At 38.1% G+C, this 23,982-nt stretch overlaps 1 protein-coding gene across 6 annotated transcripts in view; it reads left to right on the top strand.

Moving 5' to 3' along the window:
- The window catches only part of FGF14 (fibroblast growth factor 14), a 423,768-nt gene that overhangs the window by 309,783 nt on the left and 90,003 nt on the right, over nt 1-23,982 (top strand). For 4 of the 6 annotated variants that reach the window (XM_075424363.1, XM_009933460.2, XM_075424379.1 and 1 more), the window contains 2 exons: nt 8,121-8,231; nt 16,975-17,078. In XM_075424363.1, coding sequence (XP_075280478.1) covers nt 8,121-8,231; nt 16,975-17,078 — 215 coding nt within the window. The remainder of the gene's footprint in view (nt 1-8,120; nt 8,232-16,974; nt 17,079-23,982) is intronic. The other 2 variants (XM_075424353.1, XM_075424372.1) reach the window with 1 other exon arrangement.

The raw sequence follows: 23,982 nt of genomic DNA, 5'->3' as shown, positions 1-23,982 counted from the left end.
TAACAGTTAAATCCATTGGACTCTGACTAGTGCTATCTAAGTAAGCCTGGAAGTAGCAATCGGCTTTTCAATATTCCTGTGTATAGCATCAGCTATTTTAGATACTGAAAAATTAGAGATCATTGAATTTTAGCATATTCAAAGGAACTTGGGTCAACAGTGGAAGGCAGTATTTAGGGAGATACATCCCAACAAATCCGTGCCTTGCAAGATCAGAAACATCAGAGATGTACAATATAGTCCAGTAGGAGGACATATGCAGATTATTAAATGAAGTTACTACAATTAAACAGCCAAATCCGTGTAAAATTATGATTTTGGAACAATGTGCTTTCTTAACAACCTAAATCTCTTCTCTTTCCAACAAATACCCTCCAAAAGTAATATGGCTGGTAAAGAAACTACTAACAATTGTGCTGTAGACAAGTCTATTAAATCCAATCATCTTATGAATCTGAATAGATAAAAATTATCCCAGCTAGAAGCCAAGTTGCTGTAATTCTAATGACAATCAAATTTGTTCAAGTAAAACCACACGGCAATAAGAAAATCTCATGTAGTTTGAAATGTAAGACCTACAGACAAAACATCAGTGCAAAAAAATGGAAGGGAGCACATTTTGCAGTTAACATAAAAACATTTGCAATACAAAGGCAAGGGCATCAGCACAAAGGGGACGATGCTGTGCTTTCAAGAAACGCAACCACTTTGCAGAACTCCGACCCACTTTCATAGTTTACCAGGATATTTCATAAACGCTGTAGAAGTGCTGATGACAATGACAGCACAGGAACATCGGAGGACTCTCTGTCTCTCTTAAATGTGCTCTCAAAGCGAGGTTCTGCGGGAGATGAGCTTGTGATGTGAGGCGTGAATGGACAAAAAATTGAGTCAAAAATAAACACCAAAGTTGAGTGCCCTGTAATCATCGTGAGGACAGAAAAATAAGTGATCACAGAGAAATAGTCTCACAAAGCCACCGCGTTTCGGAATAAGTACTATTATTACTTATGGGAACAGGGAATAATGGAAGCTATTGCTTTTCTGAGTTCACATTATATCCTTTCCTTTCTGTTCTGAATAGGGAAAAACTTTCTTTTAAAAATATTTTTCTTTAAATTTTTCTATAAACTTTAGTTTTCTGGTGTGTATTAAGAGATATTTAAAACATTATTATCAAATCAAGAAGCACTAGCATATAAATGTGCATGTTTTGTCATTTCCTGTTAACAATGAGAGAAAGTAAAAACAACACGATCAGAAAATTTGAAACATTGAAACACTGAGACACTGGGTGACAGGACAGTCTATAAAGCTTTTGAAAGCAAGAGCTGTATCATAAGAACAGCTGAGGAGTATAATAATAAAGGAACATTGTGGTTTTAGATGCTTATTTAGGTTTTTATCACCTTTAAATGAAGTACAAAATTCTGCATTTGAATTCCCTGTTGGCTATGTACTTGCCTTAGGAAGCTTGCTTTTGTGATTGTGTAACACACATACACACCGCACTTTTATGTGCTGGAATGACAATGCAAAACTTGCCAAAAACAAAGTTAAAAGTGTAATGCAATGATCTGCACTGACTGTACCTGTTAGAGTAGTGTTGCAATTAAACACAAACAGTATGCTGGAGAGCAAGACAACTTATGGAAACTGGGAAAAGTGTTTCCTTCCAAAAAGGAAATGTCATTTTATGTGGGATTTGGTCCCTCCTTCCATAGCTGAATTGCCTAGTGGAAAAAGTTTCTGATATACTAAGTAGTACTGACACATGTTTTAGAGTTTAGAATAGTATCCAGGCATTAATCTGAAGCATCGATGGGTTTCTGTGCAGAAGTCAGTGAAGGACTGGAGGCTGCCTTGAACTGTGGTCTAGTGGATGGGGTGTAATCCCGCCCATGGTAGGCAGTTAATTATTGTACAAAGTAGAGTGGCTTCAGCAGCAGAGACTGCAGGAATTCCAGTCTAAAACTCCACACAACACTACTGTCAGGATACTCCTGTGTGAAAAGTCAGGAAAACTGACCTTTTACATGTCCAAGGCCTTATGAACTAACTGGGAGATGGGTCTGGAGTGGGTGAGACACTCTGTTTTGGGTGAGTACTTTGCTTCCCACTTCACAAGATATCTAGGGGTTGCAGCTTTTGCCAGGTTTGGGGTTTTTTTAACCTTAATACAGATTATAAATGTTTCTGATATTTCAAATAGAGTTTAACAGATGAGGGAGAAGATTCCTAACAAATGCTGATCACAAGATCAGCAAGCCAGAAACGACAATCAAGTCATGGTAACTATTGGAACACCAGAAGTCTTAAAAAAAAGATGCCTGGTTTATTCTGGACCAGCACGAGTCAGATTTTAGTACTGAAATATCCAAAAGTAAAAACTGCAGGAGGGAACTGCAGGAATAAAGGGCAAGTAAAATGTGAAGGAGCTGGAGCTACCAGTTGTTAACATGACTTTGATGCTATGCTATCCAAGCAGAATGTACCTCTAAACACTGGCTTTCATCTGACTTGCTGAGCAACTCATTTTATGACAGGTTGGTAATTGACTGGATAGTGCAGTTTATTCTCCATAAGAATGTGAGTTGATATGGAACTAACCCACTATTAAGCATTTGCTTTCCACCTCAAGCAGGCTTTTATTTAGTACCTTGACCCAGAAGAAGGAATAAGCAAATAATGACAGGCAAAGAAAGCCCTCCTACGGTAGGGCTCTTTTGAGGGAGGTCTAATTAAACTAACAATTAAAACTCTGGTGGATGCTAAGCGATTCATTTTTCATGGTGTTAAATTACAATGGGCATATTCACCATTGTTCTTTTAGCATTTTAAATTCTTCTGCATCTCAACAGAAAGGTAAAAGCCTTACATGCCTATTTAATGACTTTGTCCCCTTGTTTGTTTTAAACCTATAAAAATTCTAAAGGGATCTGTCCTGGCAGCCTGTGGAGGTGGGGAAGGAGATGCTAAAACCATTCAATTTGTGAACAGAAAATATTCTTAATTGAAAACATAAATTGTCATAGTTGTTCTAAAGTAAGAGCTGCACTCGGCCTGTCATGGGTTAATGCCAAAGCCATTTCTGTAGCCACTATTCCAGGGAGAAGGGAAGACATGTTAATTAAATTTTGCCTTTGTTGAGGACATCAGAAAAGCTACTGACAGAGCATGCATGTTAACTGCAATCATGCATCCTGCTGTCACCACTGACAAGAGAAAAAAAGCAATAAAAGCAGGCTGCAAGTGGCTGCTGTCACACAGGTTGCTGTGGAAGAGAGGCTTGAGAAGCTGCTGCTTTGTCCGCTCACTACAACGTCTTTGAATTTTTAGCGACAATCTCTAATAACTACAAGTCAGAATAATTCTTTCCATGGTGGGACATTGCAGACTTGTCACGCTGAACTGTTCAACATGAGAAGGCAAGGCGCAAAATAAGATCAGTAAAAATCATTAGGAGATGTTGAACTGTCTTTGATGTTGATCCATGGTGAAGTTTGCTGGTTTGGGGTAATTTTTCCCCTGAAGTCAATGTGTTTAAAATTAAATAGAAACTGTTTTTTTCACATAATCACCCGTCTGTGGTGGCTAGGACTTCAAGAGAACTTGTAGCAAAAAATCTACAATAAAATCCTGTGAGCTGGGAACTCTTTGGTGAGGTCGCCTACTCTCATCCTGTTCATTTGTGTTTTATTATTTTGCTGTATTCTCTTGCCATTCCCTTTCTTTTTCATGTGGGAAGAAAAAGGTGTGCGTGGCATGTAAAGGGTAAGGGTAATTGCTGGTCTGTCTACCTGTATTACTGTGGTGTGAGTTAAAAAACATAACATAACCAGTGCACCTGCGGACAGGCAGCATCAGTCTTTGGCTGGTGTTTCCAGGCATTTCTGGTTGCTCCTGTCTTCTAGCAGACAGTAAAAAAATATAAATTGTAGTCAAGAAGGATTTGAGAAACTCGTTTGAAAAGCATCTGAAGCTGAGACTGTTCCTGTAATATTATAAAGTCACAATGGGTAGATAAAACACTGTAGAAATACAGGGACTAGCGGATTTCTCTTCTCTGCTTGCTGCCCAGGTGTCTCAAAAAGGACCTGCAAGAGTCATTTATCTTTCTGCAAGGAAAAGAGATAAATTCTGTGCCTGACAGGATTGTCTGCTTCATCTTGGAGATATATGCCTAGAGGCTGTATGGAGTAGTCTTTTTGACTATTGCTTATTATGACTCGCAGTGAGATTAATGAGTCATTTCGTACAACTCCATCACTATATCTGGGTTGTTTTTTTTTGGCCAAGATCAAAGAAATGCCATGTCTTGTTGTCCAGTTCCCCCAGTTTTTTAAGCACTGTTCAACTAAAACATTTAGTTGTTATTGACTTAGTGGTGGTGAATGGAGTTAAATCCTGCTGGCAGCTGGTCACGAGTGGTGTTACCCAGAGCTCAGTTTTGGGTCCGGTCTTGTTTAACATCTTTATCAATGATCTGGATGAGGGGATTGAGCGCTCCCTCAGTAACTTTGCAGATGACACCAAGTTGGGCAGGAGTGTTGATCTGCTTGAGGGTAGGAAGGCTCTGCAGAGGGATCTGGACAGCCTGGATCGATGGGCCAAGGCCAGTTGTATGAAATTCAACAAGGCCAAATGCCGGGTCCTGCACTTGGGTCACAACAACCCCATGCAATGCTACAGGTTTGGGGAGGAGTGGCTGGAAAGCTGCCTGGCAGAAAAGGATCTTGGGGTGCTGGTCAACAGCCGGCTGAACATGAGCCAGCAGTGTGCCCAGGTGGCCAAGAAGGCCAACGGCATCCTGGCTTGTACCAGGAATAGTGTGGCCAGCAGGAGTAGGGAGGTGATCATGCTCCTATACTCGGCACTGGTGAGGCTGCACCTGGAGTAGTGTGTTCAGTTTTGGGCCCCTCACTACAAGAAAGACATTGAGTTGCTGGAGCGTGTCCAGAGAAGGGCAACGAGGCTGGTGAGGGGTCTAGAGAGCAAGTCTTATGAGGAGTGGCTGAGGGAACTGGGGCTATTTAGTCTGGAGAAGAGGAGGCTGAGGAGACACCTTATTGCTCTCTACAATTACCTGAAAGGAGGTTGTAGCGAGTTGGGGGTCAGTCTCCCAAGTAATAAGCAATAGGATAAAGGAAAATGGCCTCAAGTTGCATCAGGGGAGGTTTAGATTGGATATTAGGAAGAATTTGTTTACTGAGAGAGTGATGAGGCATTGGAACAGGCTGCCTAGGAAAGTGGTGGAGTCTCCATCCCCAGAGACATTCAAAACACGTGTAGATGTGGCACTTCAGGACATGGTTTAGTAGGCATGGTGATCCTGGGTTGATGGTTGGACTTGATGATCTTAGAGGTCTTTCCCAACCTGTGAATCTATGATTCTATGGTTCTGTGAGTCTATGACTTTTATTTCTAGATCCAGAGTACTGTGATATATATTAACCAAATAGTATGAACAAGAACTAGCAAAAAATGCATGATTAAATTACTCGTCAGGAATAAAAGTTTTAATCTTGCGAAGGATGAGTAGGATTTTAAGGTAGAAAAGATTTCTTAGGAGGGTGAGTAAAAAATTTTCTAATAATCCACAGGAAAACAATGGGACAAAACAGATTTCTTTTTTTGCCATTTATTAGTCTACAGAGATGTACTTTACACAATGAGAATATTAATTAGTATTACAGTATTAGTAGTACATTCCAGTTCTTAATTAAATATTCAAGTGAAAAAGCTATGTTTTGGGACAGGTTTGTTCAGCTCTCTGACAAACGAAAGCATTAAAACTGTATACAAGTGAGATAAAGTGCATGTCTAGGATCCTCTGTACTCATGCTGTAATAGTCCTTGCTCTGCTGTGTTTGGATGTCTATAAACAAACAAATGGGGGGTTCATACCACCGTCTCATTTCACATAGCCTGAAATGCTAGCTGAAATGCATAGTTATCCACCGAACTTTTTTTAGTCAGATATAATTTTGGATATCTGGTAAAGAAGAGTAAATTTTAATAGTGTTTTGGGTGAAAACATAGACAAGTGATTGTGCAATTTCTTGTTAGAAACTAGATTTTGTGTGTGAATTTAGAAAAACTAATAGAATAAGTACAAAGAACAACTTTGAAAGTCACTTCTAAGTTTCACATTTTCCCCTTGAAGCAGTAGGTGTGAACAGCTGGTGATAGTGAGTTGACTGTATTTTGCCTTCCTGTGAGATAGTTCTTTGAGCTAGAAGTAATGACAAAGAAGCATTCATTCATGATTCTTTGGGTGTAGAAACTGTTTTTCAAAATACTGATATTTTTCCTGTAAACACTTTTAAAAGCTATAGTTTTAATAATTTTGGTTTTTTTCTTTAGCTTTTTTAAGATGCCATTTTAATATGTGTAAAGCAATTATGTTTAAAAACATCAGATTGGAAATGGACATTGAAAGCATGTGTTGATAGGAATAGTGCATGTGTAAGAGGAACTCTTTTTTTAAATTATGAAAACATTTTTGAATTGCCTGATAAAGTTGATTGAGACAGTACCTTCAAAGAAAATACAGTTTATTGTCCATAAATATAAAAAAATGTTTATTTCTGAATATTCTTATATAGGACAGAGAAACTTTTGCTAAGGCAAAAAATTCACAGAAAGCAAAATTTACAGTTAGAAGCAAAAAAAAAAGTGGTAATATGCTTACGTATTGATCATCAAGTATTTATATTATCTGTTTTCATGCCTCAAAAGTCTTAGAGTGTTAATATTTATGGTAACAGTTTCTGAGATATTGACAGTTTAATCTTGTATTGTTAATTTAGACACCTTTGTTGTTTAACATGACTTTATAATTTGGATATTCAAGAAAAACTTACCATTTTCATAATTATTTCATGGAAGTGAGCCTCTATAGAAAACTTCAGAGCATTCCACTGAGAAGCAGTTTTGTTTAGTAGTGTTTGTTTTCACGTCCCCTTAGGATACTCTAAGTAACCCAGCATGATTGATTGTGAGAGCAATTATACACAAATTCAAGGATGATTTTATATTCTGGCCACAGGTTTGCATGGAAATAATTTCTGTCTTCTTTAGAAGTTCACTTGTTCATTTTATGACATATCTATCTCAAAGTCTTCATGATTTTAGCTCATTATTGTGGAGCTAAGCATGACACAATATAGATGCTTTTAATGCCTTGTCCCCACAAGTTTAATTACTGGCTGCCTGGAGTTGTGCCTAATAGTTTATGTTTAACAATATTAAAACCATTCTCACACAGAGGTAATGCTGTTGATTTTTTTGAGATATTATGTCCTCTTTCACAGCACTGAACCATTTCTGCAGCAGCTTAATTTGTGATTTGGTAAGGCACCATCCTTGAGATGAATCCAAGTTGTGGCTTGGCAGCCTCTGTTCCATTCTTGGAATTTTTCATAAATGCAGAGTATTGAACAGGGTAGCTTAACTGTTCAGCTACCTGAATTTCCCATATACTTTTAGCTTACTAAGGTTTTTTTCAGGTTTTTTACTCTGAGAAGTCTTGCCTTGACTGTGGGTGTTATTCCCTGGGGCGTGGGAGAGGGCAGATGAATTGTGTCCGCTTCTGGATTGGTAAAATATTTTGGGAACTCTTCAGATGAGACTGTTACAAAATATTACACCAGAAAAGTTCCTCACTTTTGGTACAGAGTGAAAGGAAACAGACCTTTTTGTGCAAGTGACCTTCAAATTTATGTGAAGTATAGCAAGTCACTAACATCTATGAAAAGAATGGGGATTTTTTAATGTTTGGTTAGTTTTTGTAAGGCTCTATACTTGTTGCTGACATCTAAAATTTTTGCAGGGCTTTATCTAGTTTAAGTCTTTTGACTACAGGAGTTTGGGGCTTCTTTTTTTTCTGTGTTTTACTCCTGCTAATTATAATGAAGGATGTTGGAGGCAACACACCACTGGCATAATAATACTCTGCAACGAGTTTTTTCTCCATCTCCATTAGGACCCATCCTGTTGTAGTACTTACTTTTAAGTCAGCAATGCTGCTTCACCAAACTTCCTCCTACAGTGAGAGAAGTAGGGATAACTCTTGGAAAAGGTTTTGAGGCTAGTGACAAAATATGTTTGTCTTTCAGATCCCCAGCTCAAGGGTATAGTGACCAGGTTATATTGCAGGCAAGGCTACTACTTGCAAATGCATCCCGATGGAAGTCTCGATGGAACCAAGGATGACAGCAGTAATTCTAGTAAGTGACTGCCCCAAGGGAATGTCTTCATCGCACACGCACATTGCATTGCTTGAGTGTGTACGCGCAGACACGGTGTTAATGCCTTTGGAGGATGTCTGAATGTGTTTTGTCAAAACGAGGAGGGTTCTGCCATTCGAAGCCTAATGACTGCCAGCACAGCTCATGCAGGATGTTGGCCTAAATGCATTCCCTCTGAAGGGGAAGGCGTACGTGCTGATGGACCTCAGGGGTAAGATATTTAGGCCAATGTTTGTCTTCTGGTAATTTTATAAATATGGCAAAATTCTATCAAAAATTGTTTTATAAAAGCTATATACTAAACATAAATTTCTTATCTTCAAATAAATAACAAAAAAACCCCTCAAAAACAAAAAAAAAACCAAAAGAAACACAATTTCTTTGAAAAATCTGGTCATGTAGGCATTGATTCAGGAAAGCAAATAAGCAACTGTCTAATTATCAAAGTCCTTCTTAAAATACATGCTGAAAAAGCTTGCTGAATTTGGGCTGGAGATCTTACAGTCCCTATACCAGCAAGAGTTCCAATGATTTTAAGAGAATTTCTGCCAGTGTAGGGGCTGCAACAGTGGCAGTTTTCAAAAATGTTCCAAACTAAAGAGGTCTGGAAAGGCCACGTGGGTTGCTACATTGGTACTCTTTTCCTATAATACTGCCACATATTGTCATTCAATGAGCTTATACACATTTCATAAATTCAGCGGAAAATTATAATTAAGCAAACCTGTTCTTACTCTAGAAAGAGTTGATTTTTAATTTTCCGTTTAGCAGAGAACGTTTCTATTTTGTTTAATTTAATGATAATGGGATATTTAAGCAACATATTTCTGTGATCTGGAGGTCTATTTTAAGCATTTTTAATACAAAAGATTTATCTTCTTATTATGCAAATCTAAATAAACCTTCAGTTTCCTCAAAAATGTTGGAATTAGCCTATAGAAATTAAGGCATTTGAGGTTTTTGCTTTACTTTGGTTAGGTCCCCATTTTAACTGTTAAAGCACGGCTGTAATTTTTAACACATTTCATCAACAGATGGCATGATCATCTCTTCTTGCTCTATTTTTTCTAGAATTTAGAAAAATAATTGATTAATCTATTTTAATGTATATTTCTGTGCTTGTTTTCCAAGTGATTTCCCCCCCCCCCCCGTTCCTTGTTTCTTTGCTGCCTTCAGTGTGTCCATCTCTCATGCCCACTTCTGTACTGGAACAGATACTAAGACCTTGTACAGACAAGATAATTATTGCTTTTTATAGAAGCTTTGCCTTTATGAAGTCTGAGAAATGTGTCTTACAGCACAAGAGTGTCTCTCTCACTCTCCTCTCTCTGCCCATCTTTCTCTTATTTTCAGTTTCAGTAAGGAGGTGTGTATGACTACAACAATTTTGGAAAGTTTTAAGTAATTTCTGTTCTGTGCTTTTTTTTTTTATCTTAGAGCTCTGTGGATTTTGATTCTCTTCTGAGCTAGTGCTTTTCTTTCCTCTTTTCACTGTTGTCTTCTTTACAGATCTTCCTTTTTTTTGCTTACTATGTCCTTTTCCCTTCCTCTCCCCTTCTCCCTGCCTTTCTGGATTTCCATCTATCTGTCCATCTCTCTTCTTCTTCTGAATTGTTCCAAAATGCAGAATGCATGTTCTATATTATAAATATTCTGAAATGTAGAATTTCTCCAAACCAAACCAAATACTAGATAGAAGTATTGCAGATTTTGGATAAGTACTGTTAGATAATGTATTTTACTTCTGCATGACTTGTAGGCTATACCAAGTTCTTTTCCATGAAGTGAGTTTTTTTTCTCTTTAACTGATGTGATTCTCTATTTGTTTTTTCACTAGTGCAATTTTATAATATTATTTAGTAAAGACAGGTTAGACCGTAAGGATGTAAAATTCATGTATTGGCCAGGAAAGCATACAATCTCCACCTTAAAATTTCCTAGTATATATGTACCAACACTATATTGATAGTTGGAAAGGTTGATCCATGTGGTATATTTATGATTATATGAATATGCATCTGTTTCTTTTGTGCTGAGTCTTTTTCTGTTTTTTCCTTTTCCACCCTGTTTCCTTCCATTTCCTGATGAACTTTCTGCTGCCTATTACTTTTCTTTATTGCAGCATATTTTGTTTTGCCTTTTCTCTTAAAAAAAAAAGTCTCATGGATAGAGTTCCTAATCTTTTTATCTTCTATTTTATGAGCTCCTTATCATGATAATTTCTGTCTGAGCCTTACTGGTAAATAAATTTTATCAGCTGCCAGAGAAGGAGGCAGTGCCCCTCCCTGGTGGGCTGTGCTTGGGAGCGAGAAAATCCTGCTTCTGACCTCGGAGCTTTCTTGCTGCCTATTTAATGCGTCCCACGGGTGAAGGGATGGGTGTATACTAGCTGTCAATAGGAGAGATTATACGCTTACCTTGATGGTGAGGATGACTACCATTGGAAGTGTGTTTCATAAAAATGGAGGAAATAGAGACTGCTGAAGCGTGTGCAGCTCTGTCAGCCTTCCACCCATCTTCTGCACTGTTCACTGTCCCTGAAGCCTGTGAAAGACCCCTCCTCACGCACTGACCATCTGAGTAGCTGGATGTTGAGCAAACCAGAGTGAGTGGATCAGCAAGGGACAAAGAAGTGATTTTTGGCTTTTTTGTCTTCAGCATGAAAACTCTTTGAAGCTTACTCATGCTGTTACCTTTTATGCTGTTGCAATTTCTTATGTCAAGCAGTTAGAGGACTGCTTGAAGTTAAAATTCCCTCAAGTACATATATCATTTTGTACTCATTTTATATGTATGCAGGTAAGCACAAGTTACATACTGTTGGAGTCACAGTGTTACAGAGAGGCAGCGCAAAGATTAAGATGTAGTCGGTTCAAATTGAGTAGTTCTGTTCACATCCACTTTTTGTTAATCTTTAAAACTTCTTGGTAGTCTCTTTATGTGACTTTTTGCTTCTGCCTGGAGTCAAAACGAGTGTCATCCATGGTTTCGGTCAGCTCCTGTAGCACAAGCCATTGCCCCAGCTTGCCTTAAGTTTGGGTAGAAGCTAGGGTCTGCAGAGATGGATGGCAAGATTTTTTTATACATGACTGCACACAAACCCTTGCATGAAAAAGGAAGAAAGATGTGACTACTTGCAATTGTATCCCTGAGTGTACTTTTGTCTGCTCATATTGGTGTCCGTGCTATCAGAACCCAACCTAAATAGAGTGATGGGATTCAGTTCATTGTTGTATTTTCTTCTTATATCTTTTCCAAGTTAGCGATGTTTTGTGACAGAGTATTAATTAATGCCCCTATTGGTTAGTGGTGCTGAGTTTCCTTAAATCCCATCACCAGAACACAGCTGTTAACTTAAACCATCTTGTCTGTACAGTCTGTATTTTTTTGCCAGACTCTCAATGATATGTGGAAACAGGCCTTATTACATAGATTTTCTTATCTTAGCTGGTTTTCTCTTTTTCTTTCCTCTAATGCCTTACAGTTGCTGCGTTTTTTTTTGTGACTTGCTTGTAGAAAAAGCAGAAGTGGCTGTGGTTAAAGCTGTAGGCTTGATTAGTGAGCTACTCAGCATAGCTGTCCCTCTCTACTCTGATTTTCCTGGATTTTACAGCAGTTCTCAGCATTACTTGGTAAAAAAGGAACTTGCTTCAGCATTGTCCATGGGCCTCATCATTATTAATCAGGAAAAACAATATACTACACAGAAACTATAAAGAAATAGAAGAGATTTCCATGTTGTGCTTCTGGTGAAGAGCCTTGCATTCCCCTCCTGTTCTCCTCCCCACCCAAAAGGGCTCATTTTTAGGCTTTGGTCTGTCTTCAAAATTTTGTTTCATGAATGATGAAGGATAGGTTTAGTAGGAAGACTAAATAACTTTGGAAACAAGCAATTCTGATTCTTTAATCTCTGAGATTGAAACTCTGAATCTCTTAGCCCTATGGCTTATTTTGCTTCACCTGAAGAATATATCTCAGCCAACAGCCACTGAAAATTTCAGCATAAATTATTATACTTTCCTTGATGGGTGATAAATCAGATTTTAACACTCAAATGTTTCTATCTGTGCCCCTTATGAAATTAGAGTTCTGTTTAAAACAGATTAAACGCGCATTGTTCATTTGTAGCCCTATTCCATAAACTGTTAAATGCCAAAGTTACGACTACCCAAGCAACTTTTATTTGGCTGTGCTGCGCACATCTCTTGCTTAATTATGCAGCAACATGCTTTACTTCCTTCATGGCACTTGGTGCCTGGTAAAGTTGGTGTTCTAGAAATCATGTAACTATTTAACGTTCCTTTATTTTCTTCTTCTAATGCATCTTCCCAATGCTCTATTTATATCTTCCAAACTGAATATGGAAGTGTTAACATTTAATGTCTTTCTAAGGTACCTATGACTATCATATTTTAGTTTGAAGATATTATTTTATTATTTTACAGCACCCTTGTAGGGTAACGGAGATAATTAGACAGAAATAAAGCACATGAAGATTAGAAAAAACCACCTGCAATACTGTTAAATTTGGATTACTGATCTGAAATATTTGCAGTCTCTTTACTACTGCAGTTTGTCTTCAAAGAATTACATAGGCATTTAGTCATCTGTTGACGTCACCTTTGGGAGTTAGATAAGACCGTTTCTCCCATCAGTATAATCTTAGTCAGTGTGACAGGACCGATGAAGGCCATGTTCAGCCATACTAAAAAGTATGTTTTAATTACATCTTGTGTAAACATAGGCAGGTAGAATGGGTTTGCTCCGCAAGAATTGGAAGGATGGATCTGTGAATGCCAACCTCCCTGCGCTCATTGATGGAGTCCTTATTTTTGCCTGTAGACCTGCAGATGGAAACAAATTAAAGAAATAGTTGCCTTTATCTGATTGCAGATTTGGTGCTGTGGGAAGTGTGTTAACTGACGCTAGGGCAGTGCCCATGCAGAACAGACAGCAAATTTATAAGCCTTAAGCTATTGGTCTCTAGCAAGCTTCTTGAGAAAAACAGTGATTTGTAATGGCAATTTCCTTGTAGCTACCTAAATAGACTTTCACAAGGATATGGAAATTTCTGATTTCAAGCATTTTAGATTTCAAGTTAATTTACTGTGATGGTATTACTTAAAAAAAAAAGGAAAAAGAAATGTAGTGGGCTTGTATTTTGCTCAAGGAAGGAGTTATTATCAAAAAGTGGACTTTAACTTTGGCTGGAACTTTTGGAGGATTAGAGTTCAACTCAAATTTGTTCCTGCAAATCCCCATCACACCAGCTAAATCAAGAACTTTTGTCACAGAATCACAGAATGGTAGGGGTTGGAAGGGACCTCTGTGGATCATCTAATCCAAGCCCCCTGCCAGTTCATGCCATTTGTTGCCAGTTGTTGCTGTTAATTGCCCTTCCCGTCCCCCCTGCCCCCATTTTGTGATCTTGTGTGCAGTAGGAGTAGGCTTGCAGGCTTAGGAAAAGGAAAAGAAACCATCTGCTTCACAGTCATGGTTTAGAAGGAGTACAAAGCAGAGCTAAGGGAGTGTGCACAAGCTCAGCGCTGGAGAGGAGAAAGGGTTTTACTCGCACCTTTTTTGCCGATCGGTTCACTTGATTTTCCTGATGTTCCCACATCCGTCTTACAGTTTGATCTGCCAGGCTTTTTACTTCAGCACGCAACACGGGAGCACTGACCACCAGGCGGAGTTTTATTTCCTGGGCTGTTCCAGGGTGCTCCCTCTCTCAACTCACCTGTGGATTCAGTGGGCCACGTTCAGGTACATAAAGATGCTCAGGGACCTAACTCCCACTTGAGTTTGGTTTTGGATCATTGTCTTAAAGACAGAGGGAAGCTGGAGGCGTGGTTCTTTCTCACACCCCTCTCAGGCAAGGGCGTGTCTTTGGCTGTGCAGACCTGAAATGCCAGGAAACTCTGGAAGGCTTTCTGCTTTTCTCAAGGCAGGTTCTTATTAATGTGAGGAGTAGCACGGGTGAATCCTAGGAAGGTTTGAAATATGTAATTGGGCACAAAAGTCTTGCTCAGTAAAGCGTAGTGCAAGGCCAGGTTCTGGAGGAAATCAAATTTCCTTTGGCCAGCTTCCAAGTACACAAAAAACACATGCTGTGCCTTTACTGGTACGTGTTTTGCTGACCTCTAGTATGAAGCACACTGCTGAGCATTTATCAATCAATAATCAAAGGTAAACTGGCCTCCCTAGCTTCACCCAAGTCTGAAAGATTTTGTGGAAGTCACTGATTATTCTGTGTATGTAGAATCACAGCATTTCAGATCACACTCTGAAATTTTATGGTCTTAGACTAATTACAGCAGCTCTAATAATCTCCGATTAAAAGTGGGTGGCAGTAAAAGATACATTGTATCCCCTCCTCAGTGCTGTCTAAATTCACCAGCAACTATAAGCCTCTCTAGTAATTTTATGGGTTTTATAAAACACTGCCATGTTACAGGCCTCTGATTCTCCTTCAGTGGTGGTTGTTTTTTTTCTAGCTTTGCTGCTTTGTTTTTGTTGATAATACAGCAAATTATATCTACGTTCCATAAGTTTTGACTGAACCACTGTGATTTGGAGCTATTTTTCATTAACAGTTTTCCATGACTGACTTGTCTTTTGTGTCCACTTCTTTTCTTTACACAAGCATTCTTTGCTTTTCCTTCCTGGCATCACCTCAGTTGGTGCTGCCCTCCCTCTAGCATGGTGTTCATATCCAGGTTTCCTCCTGAAATTTCTTTTCTCCTAGAAAAACAACAAATTCACTGACATCTGAAACCTAGTTTTGCTGTGACAGACTCCCCCTCCACCACCCACAATAGTGGTTTTGCTGGTTTTTACATTGTTTCATTTGAGGATAATGGCTGGTTGGTTTTTTAATTCCAAATTGTGTTGAACATTAGAAAGCCTTTGAGTCATGCAGCGTTTAGCCTATACACTCTTAGGATATCTTGTCCACGAGTACCATATTTCACTGGTTTGCATTTATGTTCTATAGATAAGAGAGGGAACCTTCTCTGTACCCAGTATTTTCCTGGTGAACAACCCAGTAAGATCCTAACTTGATGAAGACTTTTGGAAGCAGAAAGTGAAAATGCTGTATATTTGTGCTAGTTCTTGTCTGATGTCATCTCTTCTGTTCTTCTTTGTAAACCCATAAATATGTTTTCTGTTCTTCCAGAGCTCTTTCGAATATATTTCTTTTTCTACAATTGTAGGAAGTGCTCTGCTACAACAATTTGCAGATTTACACTAGCTTTGTGCATTCCTAAAATATTCTTATGTATTTTTTTTCTGCATGAGAATGTTGAAGAAAAGGCAGTGTTTTCCATCCACTTCTATCTTTAAATTCTAATAGCCAACCTATGTTTTTTCTCAGTTGTAACGATTTGATCATCTTCATCGTGAACAATTTGTGGCTTTGTGTCCTTTGACCAACCAGTTTTCACACCTTGAGAAAATGTACTTATCCACTGCAATTACATGACACTCTTTCTTTTGATTTGAGCTTTACCCTTGATATTCGGATTACAGATAGCCTCATAGGGTACAGTTTCTCATCACACCTATGGATACCCTTCCTAAGTTTTGAGGAACTCACTGTCACTTGATGGAACCATGGTCCCTGCTGCCTATGTTGAACACATAGGTTGTGCTTTTGGTTTTTATCCAAGCACTTGTGAATCCATGACTCATGCACAGGGCAAAACCGCTTAGCAGGAGCTCTGGCTCATCCAGATATTTTCTTCCGAGGCTGGCTGATGTGTGTTTTGCATCTGATTTCCTAGTATGAGTCAGTGAAGTTAGTACAGAAGTGTGCTTGCATAAGTTTTAGAAGAAGAATTGGTCTGTGTCTCCTACTTATATGACTTTTTCTTTTGTTGTTCTGTGGTGAGGCTGGTAAACTCTTGCTCTGCTCACTGGTCTTTTTCAGACAGTAATCAAAGCTGTGGCTGTTTTTGTTGATACAGAGCTGTATACCATTGCTAAGGTATCTGCTATTAGACGTTTTTTAATTAACCTTTTTTTTCCCAGAATTTCAGTCTTTGAACATGATCTATATTCAGCTCAATAGCATTTATACACATTTAGAGTCAAGAACATATTTCAGTGCTTTCCTGAATTGGGATAAGCCTCCGCTATTTACCTGAGGCCTGTGTACTAGTGCTTGTATCAAAGCAAAAACAAGTTTGGATTTGAAATCAAAGACCCCTTGAAAGTAATCTTAATGAGACTATGTCTTAATCCAAAACCATAAAAATGCTTAAGAAAATAAAAACCTACTTGCCAGAATCAGAGAGATACGTTTTTTGCAGGGTGTCTCACAAGTATTACCCTTATAACCAGTCTACATTGGTGAAGGAACTGTTGGTGAAGGAACTGTTGGTGAAGGAACTGTTGGGCTCTTTGACCTTTTTCAGATACCCTGAGATACTCATGTCTGCAGTGCTTCCTAAATGATTACAGTCCAGTCTGGTATGCTTTGTACTTGCTAGTTAGCATTTGTGCCAAATACTGAACTATTGGTGGACTTGTTGCGATATAGATACTTAGGCTTTAATTTTAAAGATTAACTTTACTGCAAACAAGATTTTCTGAATTAGTTTGTTTTAAAAATCAGAAAAAAATATTCAGGGAGTAGTTTTCTTTCTTTTTACTAACGATATGTATTAGAATATTTTAATAACCATAATATATTCATTTCTGGTCATGTTTTTTTTCGCAGCATTATTCAACCTTATACCAGTGGGACTTCGAGTTGTTGCTATCCAGGGTGTAAAGACTGGGTTGTATATAGCCCTAAATGGAGAAGGTTTCCTCTACACATCAGTAAGTACCTTTCTGAACAATGTTTAGAACGCACAGCTGAAGCTGAAGTCTACACCAGAATGAGATGCGTGTTCACTTAAAGGAAGTTCTATAGTGTCTCTATAAGTGTATACATAGAGTATACACATCTGTGTACCCATGTACGTATGCAGCATATCTACCAGTGGGATACAGTAGAAATTACTGTGTACTGTGTATGACAGTCTGCATGTTAGCAGTCCTTAAAAAGTCCAGCTCTTTTGCTGGTAGGCTGTACTGGTAGCGTGCAATACACCACAAGATTATTATTTTCAATTACATTCTCCAGAATTTTTGAAGAAAGACCTGCCATTATTTTCTTAGTGGCTTGCTGATCAGAGTCCAAAAGCTGCTCCAATAGTTACATTTATTGAGAAGACTTACAAGTGTACCTTCTGTTTAAAAACTCATTAACAGCCTTATAGTTTATCATCATAATCTTGTAATTATATGCTTAACATTACTGATTTTTTTATTTCAGGTATCGGGAAAATAAAGAGTTCTGGGAGGGGCTGTGTCTTTGTAGAATGATCAAAGTTTAATAAAAAATCTTTTGAGTCATAAACAAGACTGCTGGATAAAGTGATCGGAAAGTCCTCAGTTTGTTTAAGATATTCCAAATGATTTACTGCTAATCAGTCAGTGCATTGTTGTGAATATGAAAATCCTGTTTTGTGTAAATTTAGTGTCTCAGCCTCCTTTGAAAGACAAACAGACTTTAATATGAGCAGGCAGTTCTGTGAGGTATTAACAAGGTGGCTTAAAGGATTTTTCATTATTTTTATTGCCGTCTGTATAGAATTTATTTACATAGTGCTTTTTCCATTTTTTACGTCACATAGTTCTTAATTCCCCACTGAGTTACAATACAGTGCTTTGTTTTCAATGTCCATAGAAAGGAAATTGGACAGATTATGTTTCTGATGCCCTGAGGGAAAGTATTTGGTTTGCTTCAAATATACAATTGTCTTGGAAAAGCTAATTAGGGAGAAAAAATGGAACTAAACTTGAATGTCAATGTCAAGACAAAGATAAAATTCCTCTTCATAAAATGTCTGCTGGAAACAGCAGCAGTGTGATCTAAAACCTTTATTTTCTTCAGTTAAAAATAAAAATTGTATCACAGGAAAACACTGAATATTTGCCATCAGAAGGAAGAAAACTAGAAGAAAAAAACAGGAGCTGTTAGAGAAAATGCATTGCTGACTTCCCAGTTTCATTGCTTCATGTGGGGAGTTCATTTCAGTGTGATGGCAGGAACAGGACTTTTAAAATGTGTTGGTACAGGTAAGAGTATATTCTTGCCCAGCACTGTTTCTGAAGTGAGTTTTCAGTCCTTCAGAAAGAAATAAAAATTTCAGAAAATGTAACAGTTTCCTGATAGGTAATTCGGCAGAGGGAGGGACCCTACATGAACAAATTCTGTCAGCCGCTGTGTTTACGTATGATTCTGGAAACAGTTCAAATTAAATGAATGGTGTCATCTGGGGAAGGGAAAGGAATGGAAAGTACTAGGCGAGCTATGAGGAGATGGCTGGATCCAAGCTTTGAATGGATGTGAACCCAACCCTTAGAACATCCTCAGGGCTAACAAGATGTTTCTGTCATGCCAGTGGGAACCTGGATTGCTTTTTTCATATGTCTTCTTTTGGAGGAACACAAATTACTTAGGTTGTGATCAGTTTCATGGGTATAAAGAAAAGATTATGTATAGGGAAAATATAATCCATGTTTGGTGATTTGCAGGATTGCACATTCTTCATTGCCACTAATGGCAAGATTTTTAGACCTGATGACTTCGTATATTCCTGTAGTTGTTGTTCAGCTAAGCACTTCTGAAATTTGTTCTGTGAATGTTGTTATGTTTTGAGTGTATTTCACTTAAACATTTCTTGGCAGAGTATCTCAGTCTGTCACTTTACCTTGCATGAAGTAAAGAAATTAATGTCTTTGGAGTGTACTGCTGACTCTTCCTCATGCAGAGAATAAAAGATGGCTGGTCTGTTAACTGACAAAGAGAAGTGACACATTAGAAAACTGAGTGGAAGCCTTTAGTTTTGATATGCCTACAAAATGATTTTCAACTTAAACTTTTGTCAAGTAGAAAAGTAGTCATATCTGGTAATCTAATGCAAATTCAAGGGTAATGATCTCAAAAAATCAGTGCTGTAATACAGGTTTTATCGTTTCATATTAATGTGTTGAAACCATTGATGATATATTTTTGTCTTAGCAATTGTCTGCTTTCAGTTTAGAGACTAATGCATTTGAAAATAAGAAGACAAAGAATCAGAGAGAAGTCTGTCTTCTCCCTGAGCATCAAGATGAAGAAATACTGCCTGCAGAATATTTTAAATACTGTCAGTTATATAAAAATATTTTTAACCAATCACTTTATATTACTGTCTTGTTGGTGGGTTTTTTTGACTTTTTGTCACTGTTGCGTGTCTGTTGCACCTGCAATGCAGAAGTTGTGTACTACATGTCATATATGTTTTTCCCTTGACTATTCAGGGATGGATGGGAGAAAAAAGTTTTCGAAGTTTCATATGCCAGCTGTCTTCACTGAAAAAGAAGCGACACATAACGGGAATGCTAGTTAAAATATACATATATTTAGATATATTACTAGTTTCTTATAAACATTTCCAAATAATGGAAGCATGCACTGTAGTCTAAGTGGTATTTATAAGTTGAGATCAAAGTCCTGTATGACCCTTCTCTGCAGAACACCTCAGTGTCCCTTTTTCCATTCACAATATAAGAAACCCATAGCTTGTAATAGTATCCTACGTGTTGATGTCTCTCTTCAGAGACTGAAGGCCCCAACTCAACCAATTTTATCATAAGCTTCACGTGATGTTGACTAATTAAGCAATAGCATTGACAGGAAAGGTGTTATGTGTGATCCTGCTTTCTCTGATACGAAGTACTCAGTAAGAGAAAAAAGTAGGTACAATGACAGACCGGTTTTACATACAGATCATAAAATGCAAATTTGCATATTTTGCTTGTTTTGTTTAGGTGAGGTTTTTTTGTCCTTTTTTTAATGGTTCTTTGTGTCGGTTTGGGATTCTCTATTTTTGTTTTATTCTGCCATGTTTAAGATTTTTTCAATGAATTGACAGAATTAGAACCAGATGAAAAGTACGGAAATATCATAGAAGAGTGTTTCTTTCTTAGAACTGTATTTCTTAGAACAGAAAAAGAAGGACAGCAAATTGTGTAGGAAAGTCAGTCTCAAGAGCTTTTCATACCTATTTTGCCTGCTGCAGCATTTGAGATTTGTATTCTGTCCTTTGGGGACTGATTGAGTCAGGGTCCCTAACACACACTGTCAAAGCCTTGTCAAATAAAGGAAGAGCACAATCTTTGCAGTTTGATAAGGCTTTCCAGAATTCCTGACAGAAAATACTTTTCCATAATTATAACCTTATTTTTCAATGCATTTAAAGTAATTTTTGTCCTACCATTATTCGTTACTTTCTATCATATAAAATATGAGGACAAGAGCCTTTTCTTGTTTGGTTTTTTCCCTTGAGCTTTTAAGGGTTAGCCCACTTAAAGACTATCCATTAATCTCACCTTTTTTGAAGTTTTGGTTTACCGCATCCAACTTTTTTTCTGTATATATGTATATCCATATATATCCACTCAGAATTAGGAAATACTTATTTAGTGACAGCTTCCCAATTCTAGCTGTATGTTAGTGACCAATGAGAATTAGAAAACAGAGTTGAAATTTGTTTTAGGTGGATTAATTAACTGTGAATAATTCAGTATTTGTGACTGACTTCATCACTGTGAAAGCTAGTTGGAGAAGCTGGATTTTTCCACAAAGAATCATCTCATTTTCTAGGAAGAATTTTTACATAGTAGTCACGGGCTTTATATGTTAAAGTCCAAAAATATGCCTTACTCCTATCTCACATTTGGAAAGGGTGGGCAAGATAAGGTTTTATTTCCAGCGTTGATCTTGTCAAAATCAAAAAGAGGGGAACTGGCTCCCTGCACTGAAAAAACGAGCACAGCCACAGGGATTTTCCATGGGGAACAGGTATGGCCTGCAGCAGGAAGACGGCAGTGCAGTACACAGCAGAAGCTTTTGTTGGTTTTGCTGCTAATTTTGGTCGACCCACTTTGCAAAAGGTTCATTAGTTCAAACTTCAGGGAGGCTGCAGCTTCTTCTTTTGCTTCCAGGATTTTCTGCTATTGTAACAGGGTGAACTTTGAGGTAAAACTTAAAAAATGTTAGTCTATTTTATGATTACTATTTTCCTAAGGTAAGGATATGAGAATCTTTGTGGATTATATCAAATAATTTATCTCAAGAATTACTTTATGTATCTGGGAGGGTTTGGCAGGGCTACTGTTTGGGGGTTTTTTCATCCTAGGAACATTTTAGCAGGGTGTTACCAATGTTTAGTGGATACCAGTGTAAGAGAAAAGGGAAAAACTAAAATGTAGAAAGAAAAAAATTCCTAACTCTAAAATACATTTACCTGCATGTGCTTTCTTCTCCTTGTTTCCTTTTTAACCATTTCTTCTGCCACTTTTCATTGAGACCTGTGATGTGGACAAAACCAGAAAGGAAAGAGTACACCTGTGATACTGTCAGCAACAGATATTAAAGTCATAGCAATCCACTGCATGGTTTCTTAATTAGGCTGATGAACTACAAAGATGCTTTAAAAGATGACTGAGCTTGCAGGGCCAGGTCTGACCTGCCTGGTCACCTCTTCCAGCGTGGTGCCTGGCTGGAGTGGTGTGCTGCAGCTCCAGAGCTCCTCTTCTGGGTATGGGACAGTGGGAACCTCGCTGGAAGGGTGCAGAGAGTACTGGAGAGACACGGCTGCATTTCCGGGAGGTCTTACCAACTTTTAATAAAGTGTTTCAGAAGCAGGGATGGCACACTACTCACTTCACAGAATAATCGTCCTGTAAGATGGGGGTTTGTGTTTGATCTGCCACAGTACACGGTGTTGGGGGTGTTGGAAGGGTCTGGTTGGGTGGTGTTTCTGCGGCAGCAAGATGTTAGTCTGTGTCACAGCCTTCATGAATGAGAGAAAGCATCAATATCTGTTACTGGGAAGTGTATTTGTTGCATCACTCTGGCAACTCTCACCTGAAAGAAAGGCCTTTGAGGGTTTCTCCTGACATTTCAGCAGCTTCCCAGTGCTGGTATTTCCACCACTTCTTTAAGTCCCCTTAATTGACCTGTCTGAGTAGAACAAAATTCAGCCTCAAGGAAGAAGATAGGAGCACAGACAGTACAGCCTGTGAAACAGTGAGAACAAAAGTAATCCGTGTTTCTGGTGTCTAAATCAAAGCTAGTCAAAAAACAAGTTTCTGGTAGCTTTTCATAGAGCCTCTCTTTGAGCTTTGGAAAAATAACACTTAGCGTGTGAAGTTCAAAGGTACATAAAACCTTGTAATAAACAGAACAGAATGAACTTTAAGCTAGACAAAACCAAAGAGGAAATACAATGTTTTAGAATTAATGGTGTTTTACAAGAATGATCAAAAAGATGTTAATGTGACATCGAGGCAACATTTTGTGTTGATTTTGTGTTGTCACAGTATAACAGTGGTTGACTTAGGTTTTGACAGAAATTGTTCCCCATCTTGCAAGGTACTGTAGAAATAATTAAGAATATATCTATTCAGAGACACATGGATAAATATGAGCTCGCTCTATGATTTTAAAGAGGTAGGCTTTTGTTCTAGTAGTCAGAAGTATACTGAATAATAGAATACAGTAAATCTTGTTGATTTTGAGGTATGTGTGGTTTAGTGAATGTAAGCACATCAGAGTGGAGTGGCTCCTTTAATAACAGGAAACATAATTTTCTTTCTTATGTCATACTTACACTTCAGGGTCTCAACCTGTTCCCAACCCTCTTATCTGCCAGCATAGACTTTGGTAACACAGGGACAGGACCTTAGTTCACTTGTCATTATCTGTGTCTTGGAACTACTCTGGCACACTTTGGAAAATGGGGTGAATTTAATTATTTGAAAATCACAGCTTCTGATAAAGACTTTTGAAAATTAGTTATGTTAACAGTGGTATTTTTCAGAGTGTAAACACAGAGACCTTATGCAATCTCCATCAGCTAATTTTAAGAGCTTACCACTAAAGTGCTTTCTTATGTATGAATACCTTTTTTGCATAGCTTGTTATTTTTTATTCTATTTGATATCAGTTGGAACGTGACCTATATTGGCTTCATATGACAAAAGTTTGTTTGAGAGAGGGGTGAATTGCGTGTTTCAGGGCTATATTCCTCTGTTAGTTCGGCTGCATTGCCCAGAAGGTAAACAAGTTCAGCATGTTCCAGAAGTAGTTGAAACATGACAGGGAGGAGGAAAACATCTGCACAGTTTATGATTATTTACATCTGTGTTTGGAGGTAGCTAATTCGTCTCTCAAGTTGCCTGCCAAAAATAAATACAGAAAATTGCTAATGTATTTATTTATTCTATGGTGGCACTTAGATGACACAGATAGCATAGCCCTGCTGTATTGTACAAAATAGTACCACATGTCCGTGCTACAGAATACAGAAGAAAAGGGGTATAAAATAAGTGCTAAATGCACGACTTTTTCGGGGGTTTAGGTTTTCAGTACATTTTTTGATTGGATGTGCTGAAGCCAGTGTTTTCACACACAAGGTAAGTGAAAAAGAAGGCATGCACAGACATATGAGACTTTCATAGGGCAGGAGAGAAGTGAGAAGGGAAGAGGTGAGTGAAATGAGGCTGACGTGAGGAGACCTATGATAAGCAGAGATTTAAGAAAGTGGAGAAATAGCACAACTAAGCAGAGCAGAACTGTAGAAAACCCTGTGATGATATCATAATTTTAGAAATGTTGATGACATCA

This window comes from Opisthocomus hoazin, chromosome 1 (assembly GCF_030867145.1).
Source record: "Opisthocomus hoazin isolate bOpiHoa1 chromosome 1, bOpiHoa1.hap1, whole genome shotgun sequence".
NCBI classification, from domain to species: Eukaryota; Metazoa; Chordata; class Aves; order Opisthocomiformes; family Opisthocomidae; genus Opisthocomus; species Opisthocomus hoazin.
The sequence above is the reverse complement of the archived record's forward strand: the minus strand, read 5'-3'. Positions and strand labels throughout refer to the sequence as shown.